Source organism: Micropterus dolomieu, linkage group LG12 (genome assembly GCF_021292245.1).
Source record: "Micropterus dolomieu isolate WLL.071019.BEF.003 ecotype Adirondacks linkage group LG12, ASM2129224v1, whole genome shotgun sequence".
In the NCBI taxonomy this organism is placed as follows: domain Eukaryota; kingdom Metazoa; phylum Chordata; class Actinopteri; order Centrarchiformes; family Centrarchidae; genus Micropterus; species Micropterus dolomieu.
Genome location: NC_060161.1, coordinates 38,623,377 through 38,636,743, shown reverse-complemented (window position 1 = coordinate 38,636,743; position 13,367 = coordinate 38,623,377). Strand labels below are relative to the sequence as shown.

At 41.9% G+C, this 13,367-nt stretch overlaps 4 protein-coding genes across 5 annotated transcripts in view; 3 read left to right on the top strand and 1 right to left on the bottom strand.

The window, feature by feature from the left end:
• Positions 1-13,367, top strand: part of LOC123980185 (zinc finger protein 260-like) — a 672,464-nt gene that overhangs the window by 261,071 nt on the left and 398,026 nt on the right. The gene's annotated exons all lie outside the window — the stretch shown is intronic.
• LOC123980191 (butyrophilin-like protein 2) overlaps positions 1-13,367 on the top strand; it is a 470,636-nt gene that overhangs the window by 212,193 nt on the left and 245,076 nt on the right. The window lies entirely within an intron of this gene.
• The window catches only part of LOC123980179 (zinc finger protein 271-like), a 342,908-nt gene that overhangs the window by 316,678 nt on the left and 12,863 nt on the right, over positions 1-13,367 (bottom strand). The gene's annotated exons all lie outside the window — the stretch shown is intronic.
• On the top strand, positions 1,659-11,271 carry eno3 (enolase 3, (beta, muscle); the record flags this gene model as incomplete). The annotated part of the gene is given in 12 exon segments (XM_046064453.1): positions 1,659-1,815; positions 5,416-5,505; positions 5,722-5,817; positions 5,959-6,017; positions 6,246-6,315; positions 6,427-6,560; positions 7,226-7,342; positions 8,325-8,430; positions 8,950-9,147; positions 10,723-10,799; positions 10,940-11,064; positions 11,163-11,271. Coding segments are annotated over 11 exon segments (1,176 nt in total), but the record flags the coding sequence as incomplete, so codon positions are not given.

Sequence of the window (13,367 nt, the reverse complement as noted above, 5' to 3'; positions counted from 1 at the left end):
GAGTATCTATAAGAAGAGAAGACCCCCGCCCTTCCCCCTCCAGTCATGTGCGGTTATATTTAGCTGCAGTAAAAGGCTACAGGGACACTGGACATGCTGTGTGTAGTACAGTTAAAGGTGAGTGTAAAGGGTAAGGTGTGTGTGTGTGTTGGGGTTAGTGCCCTTTGCAGTGAATGCAGGGCCGGTCTCACATTTACCCTTTAGATCAACTTTGACCTTCTCTGTCTGAGTTAGGGGCTGTCACACTAGTTCACCCACAGAGAGAAACAAATAATTATTTAATAAAAATACATGAAAATATTCATATAATACATTAATAAAATCTGTGTGAGTAGATACAGTCTTTTATGTGTCATACATAAGGGCTTATAATGTGACTGTAGTAACAGAAACTATGTTGGATTGTGAATAATATACACATTTTGTTTGAAGAAGCAGACCTGGGGAATGAAAATAATTCTAATAAACAACCACAAGAAGATTCAAATGTTAATTCTGCTGACATGAATAATCAATAAGAATCAAATTTGTAAATAAACAGCATAACACATGATGGCGTTCTGTCCAGCTGTTTTATAAAGAAAACAGGTGCAGGAATATTTACTTTCTTGATTCTTTGTGAGTTTATTTAGTTTTTTATTAGACTAAAAAACTAGTGTGAAGGACTGAACTATCGAACTGACGCATCTCGAGGTACAAAGTGGTATTTCAGCACAGGACGGGCCAGCGTTAGCTGATTAGCATGCTAACATCAGTAGATATACATAAACGTCTTTGACATGACGTAGTATTTGTTAATTTTATAAGTTAATGAAAATATTCATATATTAATTTTATCTTTCAAACAAATTAACTTCTGGTGATATCTTACACATATTGTACTATATTACTACAACTGCTAGTATAATTACTTCCAATAATACTGCTCCTATGCTACTATGTCTGTTACTGCTAATATTATTACAAACAATAGTAGCCTACAGCTAGTACTAATACATACACAAGTACTGTCAGTACTGTTAGCACATCTGCTTTTGCTATTATCAGCTACTACCACTTTAAATCTTTTGTCTACTAACACGCTAATATTGATAGATTTTTGATATATTGTAAGAACTACTGCTGTTACTGCTTCTACTACTGCAAGTAAATCCTGCTAATATGTAAATATTGCTACAATCTTTGCTACTAACTTTTGCCAGCACAGCTGCTTGTACTACTTTTTATCTGCTTCTTCAACTAACACAGTATTCTTACTTCTTACTGTTAATATGCTAATACTGATATTGCTAAAACTGCTGAAACAAATACTGCAACCTCCTCTGGTTATGCTTCTTCTATAATTGCTAATACACTTAATACTGATACAACTACTGTTACTTGTTCTGCATCCAATAATACTGCACTATTTACTGGTGATACTGCTACTACTTCTGTAGACACTGTTCTAATTACTGGTAATATGCTAATATTATTACAACCTATACTACTTAAACTTCTACTGATATGCTTATAAATACATATTCCTACACAACAAACATCTTCTGTAGTATTTGTATTTGTTGTCGGGCTCCTCAAAGTTCACGGTGTTGTTGTATTGTGTCAGCTCTTTGTGCTGCAGGTTCTTCTGTTCGCCTGCAGTCCTGTCCCACACAGACGCTCCCTGCCTCTGCACCCAGCCTCCACCCCCTTTCAGGAAGCCTCTATAAAAACCCTGCAGCGAGACAGACAGACACTTTCCACGTCAGTCGGACAGTCAAACGGACAGACAGACGGCCACAGTCTTCTCTTCTTTTCTCCGTCCACACAGCTGAGGTAGGCTGGAGTTTTCAGCTCTGGTTGGTCCCTTTGTGAAACAACTTTTGCTTTAGTTCTAACGTAGAAACTATTTCCTGTTTGTTACTCACTCTGGTCTAAACCTGTTTCAACTTGTCTCTTTTATCTTATTTTGAAAGTTTTCAGAGGAAGTTGGCACACTGGAAGTTAAATCAGATATCTGCATACGCTCCATTTTCTCAAATCTCAGTGTGTTTGATTCTTGATCTAAACTCAAAGACAGAAACCCCTCAGGCTTTGACTTTCAGCAGCCTGGAGGTCAAAGTGCTGCAGAGCCGAGCCGAGCGAATGCAATCTGACAAACAGCAGCAGAAGTACAAAGTCCAGACAGACAGCGAGGCAGAGCACTTTGATTTAATGTGTAAGATGTTTACTGATGAACTAACCTGAACATAGCTGGATCCCAACACGTCAGAGCATTCATAGCACATTATTAAATACATACAGCAGTGGTGGTACTATTGTAGCAGTAGTATAGGAATAGTACAAGTATTTCAAGCAATAATCAGAGCAGCAGTAGTACTAAGAAGAAGTTTTGTATTAGTAGAAGTCATGTAAGCGATACTTTTAGCACAAGTAGTAGCAGTATTTTTAGGAGTAGAATTAGGGGTAACAGTTGTGTAACCACTACTTTTAGCAGGATCAAGATCAGGGGTCATGAATAGGGTTAGGGGTCAGGGGTCTGGGTTGGGGTTAAGGTTCAGGGGTCAGGGGTCAGGTCCCCACAAAGACAGCCATACGGTGTGTGTGTGTGTGTATGTGTACAGGAAATTCTTTGTAAAGGCCATGAGTGATTTCAAGTCTACTGCAACCACTCAGCTGTTGTTCTGCTGGCACGTCTGACCAATCACTGTGCACGACTGACATGCACGTACACACACACTCATGGTTACATAACACAGACTCTCAGACCTCAAGAACGTCCAGCAGAAATCTGTTTAAACAGCTGAGGGGTAAACCTTCCCCTCCTGCAAACTAATACTGCTGCAACTTACACAGCTAGCACTATTACTGCTGCTGCCTCGTACTGTACTCTGCACTGTACTGTGTACTGTACTGTACACTGCCCTTGCTTCTACAAGTACTTCCCCACTACAGTTACAAACATAGTAATACTGCTGTAGCTTACACTGTCAGGGCTATTGTTAATACTTCATCTGATTCTACTACTACTAATATTGTTAATACTGCAACAACTACTATTGCTGATATTGCTGCTTCCACTTCGGCTAATACATCAATACTTCAACAAGTTTTGCTATACGGGCTTCCATTACTGTGAATAATGCTAGTACTACCACTATTGTTCTGAATACTGCTTCCACTACTGCGAATCCTACTACAAACACAAGTAATACACCTTACTTACACCACTGCTGATACTTTCTGCTTCTATCATTAACACTGCTTCTACTGTCGCTATGCTAATCTGCTAGTTGTGAGTTATTACAGATAACACGTCAGCGTGTTTATGTCCATCAGCTGAGCAAACACCTTTAATGTCCTGCCGTCTCTGTAGAAGCTGTAATGTTGGTGTTGCAGACAGGAACAGACCTTTAGTTATCACAGAGAGGCTGGTGTCACAAATACCTCTTTAAATGTCAAGAACATTAATAAGTGTGTGAGTGTGTGTGAACTGTAATTCTATAACAGCTAGGAGGAAGTCAGGACCTCTGTATAAAAGGTCAGGGAAAAGGTCAGAGAGTTTAACACACTTACTGTATTAATAACCTCCAGAGGAAGATAAGGGAATCACTCTCTCTCTCTCTCTTTAATCCCCCCTCCTCTCTCACGAGAATAGTCTCTTCCCCTCTCTCTTATTGGTCCTGGTGACCCGCCTGTCAGGAGGGAAACTCTGTGAATGGCTGTGTGGGAGGGGGTGGGTGGCGTCTGACAGGGGACAGGGCGTGCTGCCTGCTGTCATGGAGGCAGCATGGCGTTACACAGGATCTCTGCAGCAGGTCTCTCACACACACACACACACACACGCATGTACACACACACACACACAGCGAGTTTAGCATTTTGTCCTCTGCTTCATAACTGGTTTGTCTTTTTCAAGGTCACCGGTTGACTTCCTGTCTCTCTGTCTGACAAAATTCAAATTCACATAAAGTTTATTGGCATGAATGTGGACGACACATTACACAACACAACACGGTCGTGAGAAAAGAGGAAAAAACATTGATAGATATCTTTTGTGTTTTTGATCTATCGCTAACATTTAGTTCTATGTTTGTCTTCTAAATGTCAGCACAGTTGGCTGCTGAAGCTTTCGACAAGGACTGAGCTGCAGAGAGGACTTTTCAGAATCAGAATGCACTTTATTTGATTATCTTTGTACCAGATACTCACGTGCACATTAAAGGAATAGAAATAACAGCAGAAGTTAAGTAGAGAATATTTACATTTACTCATTTGACAGATGGTTTTATCCAAACCGACTTACAAGTCTGAAGGAGGTCTGTGAGATCCTGAAGAGGTCTGACTGTTAATAATGAGCGTTTAAAGTGAATCTGCTGTGACAGAGGGCGCCAGAGTAACTGAATCAGCCGGGCAGGGACATGTTGATGTAGGCTGAAGTCGGTGAATAAGTAGTCAGTGCATAATGTGACCAAAGCAGTGACAAAGATTTAAAGCAGGGCAAAGTCTGGAGATGTGTTTCGCAGATGAAAAAAGGCAGGGGATTGTCTATATGACTGGAGAAAAACAGGGTCCCGTCCAAGAAGACACTAAAGCTGATGATACAACTTTTAGGGCAATGGTGCCGTCAACGGTAATGAGAAAAGACTACTACCGTAATCTCCTTCCCCCACCACTCGGCTACCCGCTCCGTCCCACCGCTATCCATTCAAAACATAGTCGGGCTTGCCACAAGCAAGATTGCCCTGCAGCATTGCTCAAAAAGTTGCCCGGTGTATCATCAGCTTTAGGCTCTTGACCTGTGTGCAGACAGGTATGATGGCTGCTGATCTTAACTAGGACCAGTTGTGCACTTGGTCCAGGGCAAAAGCCAGTTTGGAATTGTTCAGAAAGTTTATTCTTGTCAAGGTAGATCTGTAGTTAAAATGCAACATCCCTCTTAACAATGGTGAATCTGAGATGTCTAAACCAGTCGGTCTGTTCCTGTTCTAATAATCCTGGAACATGGCCTGGTTGCCAATTGTAGGACAGCTTCTAGAAACATTATTTTATTGCGACCACATTATCCACACAGACACCAACATAAACTCTAAACAAATTCAAATGTTACATATTTACACAGAGTCTGGACAGTGAAAACTGGCTGGTTTCTGGTGACCTCAGAAGTAGCTCGCCCTGTCAGTCTCTCATCAAATCAGGCCCTTCTCTCTTGAGCAGATCTTCTCCCATTGATCTACAGTAGAATGATGTCTCATGGCAACACGCTTTCTCAACAGCGTGGGAGCAAAGACAGGTCGTGGGGAATCCATGAGTCTTTGCAGCCAAACAGAAAAACTATGATGTGGATCATATTAGTATGTCATCTGCATACGCAGCAAATGTCTCACCTCTTTTGTTTCTGTCTCCCCACCTTTCTCTCCCCCTCCCCTCCTTCAGTCAGGATGTCTATCACTAAGATTCACGCTCGGGAGATTCTGGACTCCAGAGGAAACCCCACGGTGGAGGTGGACCTGTGGACAGCCAAGGGTGAGAACCCACAAGCTCTGTGAATATACAGTACATGCCTTTACTAAGTCAAGTTGACTGATATATTAGCGAGTCTGGCTAATAAAAACATAGGTGCATGATGTGCTTAGCCTAGCTTAGCTCAAAGACTGGAAGCAGGTGGAAACTGCTAGCTTAGCTTCATCAAAAGAGACACATCTACCTTCTAACAACTCTAACTCTCTGTCCGTCTCTCAGGTCTTTTCAGGGCAGCAGTTCCCAGCGGTGCATCAACTGGAGTCCATGAAGCTCTGGAGCTCCGCGATGGAGACAAGAGCCGCTACCTGGGCAAAGGTAAGAGCAAGGCAGCAGCAGGATGAGGGTTCAGATCCCCACAGAGCAAAGCAGTAATACTACATGCGGAGCTGGAAAGTGTTCCTTTGCTTCTTACCAGGTATAAAATGGAAATGTTAAGGTTCTTGTTTTTCCCTGCAGGTACTATTAAGGCTGTGGATCACGTGAACAAGGACATCGCCCCCAAGCTGATTGAGAAGGTATCAGTAAATGATCAATATCTCAAATGTAAATACACAATAAAGCGTCAGTGTGATTGAAGTAGAGTAGAATAACATTTCCAAATTTCAGAAATGTTGCTTTAGTCTGAGTATGCTCAAAGCTAATGCTAGTCCGATGTGAGAAAATGTTAACTACTGGAAAATACAAAGGTTTCTTATCTTAAGGAAATAACCTACACTGAACACATTTTGTCTCTGTCTCTGCAGAAGTTCAGCGTTGTTGAGCAGGAGAAGATCGACAAGTTCATGTTGGAGTTGGACGGCACTGAGAACAAATGTAAATACCTGTTTTGTCTCTCTGTCTGTCTCTGTCTGTCTCTGTCTGACCCGTCTGTCTCTCTGTCTGTCTGTCTCTCTCTGTCTGACCCGTCTGTCTCTCTGTCTACAGCTAAGTTTGGTGCTAACGCCATCCTGGGTGTGTCGCTGGCCGTCTGCAAGGCGGGGGCAGCGGAGAAGGGAGTTCCTCTCTACCGCCACATCGCTGACCTTGCCGGACATAAAGACGTCATACTTCCTGTTCCTGTGAGTGGGAGGGGCTTTGACTCTGACTTGAAATCTAAATTTACGTATTCAGCAACGTCCATTACAACCTAGATTATCAAAAAGCTAATTTTGATGCTTTGGCAACAAAAAGGCTGAAAGTGTGCTTTAGCCTAGTTTGCTAGAAGAAGTGTTCTCAAAGTGGGGTCCGGGGACCCTTAGGAGTCCTCGAGGAGGTAACTGGGGGTCCCCAGCAAAAAGGTGAATTATTTATTTTCACTATATTTTCATCCACAAGTTACATGATGGCAGAACATATGACTATTTTGGTACTTTCTGTAATAAAACATCAAAAAGCCAAAATCCTGTCAGATGGGGGTCTGTGGTCTAATTTGTCAGTTTAGGGGTCCTTGATGTAAAAAAGTTTGAGAATTTCTGTGCTACAACAAAGTGATGTTGTCCACCATATTGTTTATTTGGTTTATAAATTTTTTCTAATTAGTTAGGTGAAGGTGAAGATCACCAGTAAATTAACTAAAGAGGTTAAGAAGTAATGTAATAAGGAATATTGGCTCAGTGGTTAGAATAAAAAGTAACTGTCCTCTGATTTTCTGTTGGCTAATAAAAAGTTAGTTAGTTAAATGGTGAAATGACTCCTAAGTTAAAGTAACTGTAGTGTCTTCTAATCATTTTCTCCTCCTACGCAGGCCTTTAACGTCATTAACGGTGGAAGCCACGCTGGAAACAAACTGGCCATGCAGGAGTTCATGATTCTTCCAGTTGGAGCCGCCAACTTCCACGAGGCCATGAGGATCGGAGCCGAGGTGCTACACATTTATTAGCAGTAGTTGATTCAGGGACAAACAAAAATACATCAAGATGTATTTTAAAATAAGATACCAACATACCCTTAATCTAAGCGTATCAAAAAAAAGCAGACACGACATGTATTAAAATAAACTAATTTCCCATCAGTACCCTGACTCAGTTGATTAAGTGATCGGTGTTTGAGAGCAGCAGCTTTTCTCTCCCTAATGAGTCATGTGATAAATCTGACTAAATCTGAGCAACCAATTAACAGATCAAATATTCACATATCCCTGTGATTAATAGGATGAAGGTTAGTTGTAAAGTCAGTAATGTTTAAATAACAGTTTGCTAATGACTCATAAGGGGATCCTAATTTAGATTAGGATCGTGCCTTGTTTTGAGTAGCTTTTGAGGAATCAGTACCATTAATGGAATTTACCTGCATGTAAGTCAGACAGGTAGCTGCAAGGATCAGTTTTAGTTTTCAATGAGATTAAAACTGTGCTACAAACGACTGTTTCGGGAGGGCAGCGTAGGCTACAAGCTTGCACCAGCATGACTCCCCTACCTCGTCTATTCTTTGCCTTTCTCTCAATCATGTCTCTCCTCGTAGGCTAATTCCTCTCCACGCTCCTCTCTCTGCCTCCAATCTTGTTTTGACTAGCAAAAGAGGGAGACACAGCTTTGATGTTGAAATTTTACATATAGTGCCCATAGTGTCATGTTCATTTCGTGAACACCAATTCTTAACACAAACTGTTAAGTTTTGAATTTTATAAATACCAAAGTATTTTGGTACAAAATATAAAGATTTATAAAAATTTTCATCAACTCTATAAAACTGTATCATAAATACTGCCCATACCTGGTTGTATTAGTAGTTACATTGTTAGTATTAATATAACACACTCATTATTTATTACATTATTTCTACTGTTGGCTTTGAGTAAATGTTGATGTGCATGTCTGACTGTATTCTGACGTGTAAATGTTCAGGTGTACCACAACCTGAAGAACGTGATCAAGGCGAAGTACGGTAAAGACGCCACAAACGTGGGAGACGAGGGAGGCTTCGCCCCCAACATCCTGGAGAACAATGAGGGTGAGACATCCACCTGTCTGTCTGTCTGAATGGTCTGTTTGTAGTATTTTTCTACAACAGGAGTGAATAATTTGTGAAAATACTAGTTTAAAACTTACTCTCATAAACATATGTCATGATATTAATGATATTGCAACATTAAGAAAGTGATTAGATAAATATTGTAATAACTTTTAAAGCAAATATTACACTATAATCCAGCTTCTTAAAAGTGAGTATTTGCTGGTTTTATTATCTTACAGTTATGTTGTAATATATTAATATGCATGCTGTAGTTCTTGTCTTAAATACAGTTATTGCAGAAATTCCTTGTAAATAATTTATATTATGTTTTGCCTAAACTGCTCTGCATTTACTTGAGAGATATTGTGGACTTAGGAGATGTTCCACTCTGTTTACTTTTCCTGCAACCAGATCTCAGCTCCTGCTGTCACAGGAAGAGAAAATGAGTAAAATGGGACTCAGTCCTTCACATCAACACCCACACACTAAACATAAACACTTTATGTCTCTGTGCAGCCCTGGAGCTGCTGAAGTCGGCCATCGAGAAGGCCGGCTACCCCGACAAGATCATCATCGGGATGGACGTGGCGGCGTCCGAGTTCTACCGCAGTGGAAAGTACGACCTGGACTTCAAGTCCCCCGACGACCCGTCCAGACACATCAGCGGAGAGAAGCTGGGAGACCTGTACCGCAGCTTCATCAAGAACTACCCTGGTAACCACACACAGGTCACACTAGAACAAACTGAGGTCAAATCCAGGAAACCTACACTAGAGAACAATAGATGTACAATTTGTACATACTGTAGATTTAAAGGATTTAGTTATTTTCAAAGCAGTGACAACAATTTATAGCATCTACTTCCAAGTCTTTCATGCGATTTCTCAACTGCAAATCAGTCTGCAATGTGTTCCATGTGTTGGATGGAGCAGTATAACTAAAGGCTCTCTTACCGAGCTCTGTACGGGTCATAGGTACAGATAACATAGGCAGGATAACAAATACAAGTTACTGAAGCGCAAATTATAGGAACTGATGTTGTGTGACATGTAAGTGCAAAGAAGGGATAATTAATAATGGGAAGTTGGAAGCTGGAAACAGGAGTGAGGGCCCTAGCTTTAGTTGAGACCAAACACAGTTTTTTAACCACCTTGTCTCACCTTGTATCATATCATTTAAGAATACGTCAGTAGCCTACAATTTATATTTTCTTCATTTACACACCACACATGTACTCTAGCCTACAATGTTTTGGTAGCATCATAGATCAAGTTTTATTTCTAAAGGTAGTATATTTGAGTTAAATTATTATTTTCAAAAGGGAACAAAGGTGCTCTTTTATTGCTGGCAGTGCTGACTGGCATTACGTTTGGAGGACTATAAACACATGAAAACACACCGACCTGCATGTGTCAGATGTGTTATAAATGTAGAATTTAATGCTATAAGTAACTTCTAATAACTCGTACACAGTCTGTGACGTCATGATCAGATTTTGTACAGGTGATCAGTGTGCAATACTGAATACTTTGAAGTATGATTGGCATTAATTCTGTTTTTGCTTGCTTAGATATAAATACAGTGGATGTCTATGGGGAGTGTGTTTGAACCAAAATTACTCAGAGAGATCAATAAGAAAAATCGAAAGTACTGCGAAGTAATGCACATTTTTGAATGCAGAAAACGACATAATATGGTGCATGTATTGACATATGAACGATACACAGCACAAGCAATTTTGGAGGCACAAAAAAGGCAAAGAATAAGAGGAATTCAAGACACTTACTAGAATACTTACAAATACCTTAAAAATACTTGATACTGACCATCTCTTTGTAGCATTTGTTATTAAACACACTTGATGTTGAAATCAAAGACATTTAAAGGATAGAAGAAGATGTTTTGGAGAATCACAGAGATGTTGAAGAGTTTAAATGACACATTTTCAATAGAAGTTCTCCATTGGATGAATAAAAGCTCTGTAGCAGCTCTCAGCCTGTAGAGGTCAGTACAACTCTGTTCATCTCCTTCACCCCAACCGGTCGAGGCAGATGGCCGCCCACCCTGAGCCATGGTTCTGCTCGAGGTTTCTGCCTCTTAAAGGAAGTTTTTCCTTGCCTCTGTCGCCTAGTGCTGCTCTTGGTGGGAACTGTTGGGCTTCTGTAAATAACATCACAGAGTACGGTCTAGACCTGCTCTTTATGAAAAGCGCCGTGAGATAACTGTTGTTGTGATTTGGTGCTATATAAATAAAATTGAATTGAAAATTGAATCTCTTTCTGTCTCCAGTCCAGTCCATTGAGGATCCATTTGACCAGGACGACTGGGAGAACTGGGCCAAGTTCACCGCCTCTACAGACATCCAGGTGAGACAGACAGACAGTCACAGATGTGTTTACTAAAAACACTAGCGATTATTTTTAGGAACCAAAACCAGTTCCACCAGTCGAGAAAAAGTTCCTGGAAACGACTACAGTAACATCTCTGTGTGTTTCTAACCAATCAGATCGTAGGAGATGACCTGACAGTGACCAATCCGAAGAGGATCCAGCAGGCTGTAGACAAGAAGGCCTGCAACTGTCTGCTGCTCAAAGTGAACCAGATCGGCTCCGTGACCGAGTCCATCCAGGCGTAAGACACCTGTCTGTCTGTCTGTCTGTCTTAGCCATTGATTAATTGATTGCGGTGGCTAATTAACTGTTTTTTAAGCTACCCCCTCCCTTCCTCAGGTGTAAGCTGGCTCAGAGCAGTGGTTGGGGTGTGATGGTCAGCCATCGCTCCGGAGAGACTGAAGACACCTTCATCTCTGACCTGGTGGTTGGACTCTGCACCGGACAGGTAGACAGACAGGCGGAGAGGGAGAGAGATACAAACTCAAACTCCCTCTCAGCAGGCTGTAGCATGTTTACATCAGCTCAGTTACAACTTGATAGTCAACGTTATTAGCTTATGCCTTTGGCATTTTACACTGCAGAAATTAGCCTAGCGGCTAGCAGACCTTTCCTCTACTCATACTTATAATTTATATATATTTACTATTTACTAAAGCAGGTGTGTTAAGCCTTAAGTCTTCTAACGTAATATTAGGCCTAACGGATTTATACTTTTCTCACCGTTAGTTTAAGTAACTGCACACTGAACACCACTGTTGAATTTCTGCGTTGTGTAATGTAACGAGTTGCCGTCATCTCGAGTATTTCACCTGCTCTGCTTTACTAATATTTGATACTATTTCTTATTACATGGGCAATTTTGGACAATGTATAATCATTTAATTTGGTAATCATTTAAACCACGATTATTAACTTAAGGGACAAGATAACAGACAGGTAGAGAGACAGACATAAAACAGGTGCAGACAGACAGACTAAATGATTTTAAACATAACCTCTGAGTGACTGACACCTCTCTCCCTCTCTCTCCCTCTCTCTCTCCCTCTCTCTCTCCCTCTCTCTCCCTCTCTCTCTCTCCCTCTCTCTCCCTCTCCCTCTCTCTCTCTCTCTCTCTCTCTCTCTCTCTCTCTCTCTCTCTCTCTCTCTCTCTCTCTCTCTCTCTCTCTCTCTCTCTCTCTCTCTCTCTCTCTCGCCCGCTCGCCCGCTCGCCCGCCCGCTCTGAAAAGTAGCATGTACGTAACTCAGAAGAGAGCTTGCGGTCCGGTGGATTTTAAGTGTAAGAAAGGGAATCTGGATCAGGGTAGAGAACCGGTATCCACGACCCCGCTCAGGCTCTAGGTCCACACCCCAGGAACAGGGAGTGATTACTGGGTAAAGTTCCGGGGACCGGGCCACCTTCTGCTGGACACCCAATCCCAGGAACAGACAGTCATTCCAGGGCAGACTTTGAGGAAAAGGATCCAGTCCACCTCGAAGTCCAGACCCCTGAACAGGCACTCCTTCCTGGGTAGACACAACCACCCTCCCTCCAGCTTGAGGCCCATATCCCAGGAACAGGAACTCGTTCCTGGCTAAAGTCCCAAGGGACCGGCCCCCCTTACTACCGGTGGCCCATACCACAAGGAACAGGAACTGATTCCTGGGTAAAGTTCCATCATGGTTCCATCATTCGCCTGTTGTTGGACATGTCCTAGTTGCAGACAAAGCGTCGGCTCTGTGGCCTAGTTCTGTCCCAGTTCTGCTCTCTCTGCTGTGTTTTTCCGGTCCATACGATGTGCGTCAAAAGTGTGGCAAGACAGACGATGTAATCAGTACCCCTAAGACGATGCCAGAAAACACGGGTCTGTCATATCAATATGCTGAAACTGTGTAACACCCATGATGATTCCACTGGCTTGGCAGTGAGAAACGGATGCGGCAAGGCGCCTGTCGTCATCAGTTTCTGTAGTATCAGGATTCTCAAAGTTAAATTTAAGACTTTTTAAGACCTTTTTAATACCACCTAGGATGAAATTTAATACCAACTTCACTGCTGTATAATGGAAAATCTGTATGAATTTTAGGCCCAAGAAAATTATTTATGTAGTTATGTGAATTTAATCCAACCACTGCTGCAATGGCTGCTAAACTAGTGGATGCCTATGTGTCTGCTCACAAGGGACCAGGATTTTACCGCTACGCAGGACAACGCAGACTCCAAGGGGGTAAGTCTAAGTTTAAGGGTTTTTGAAAGGGGGTGGTTCAGGTAGCCATACACAGGGTCAGGCCAGCTATAGAAAACCTTCACATGTAGATCAGACTAACCAAAGGGTTTGGTCAGGTCGCAAAGCAGAGGTAATATGTCACAGCTGTGGTGAGGCAGGCCATACACGCCCCTTTTGTCCAGTTAAAAAGCCCAAAGCTACAAACCTGTGCTATGTTCCAAGGCCTAGGGTTGCACCTTTCCCAGAGTCATCTGATTCGCTAACTGTTACAGTCCTGGTAAATGGTAGACCCCTAACTGCATTGCTAGACACAGGGTGTACTCAATCTCTTGTCCAG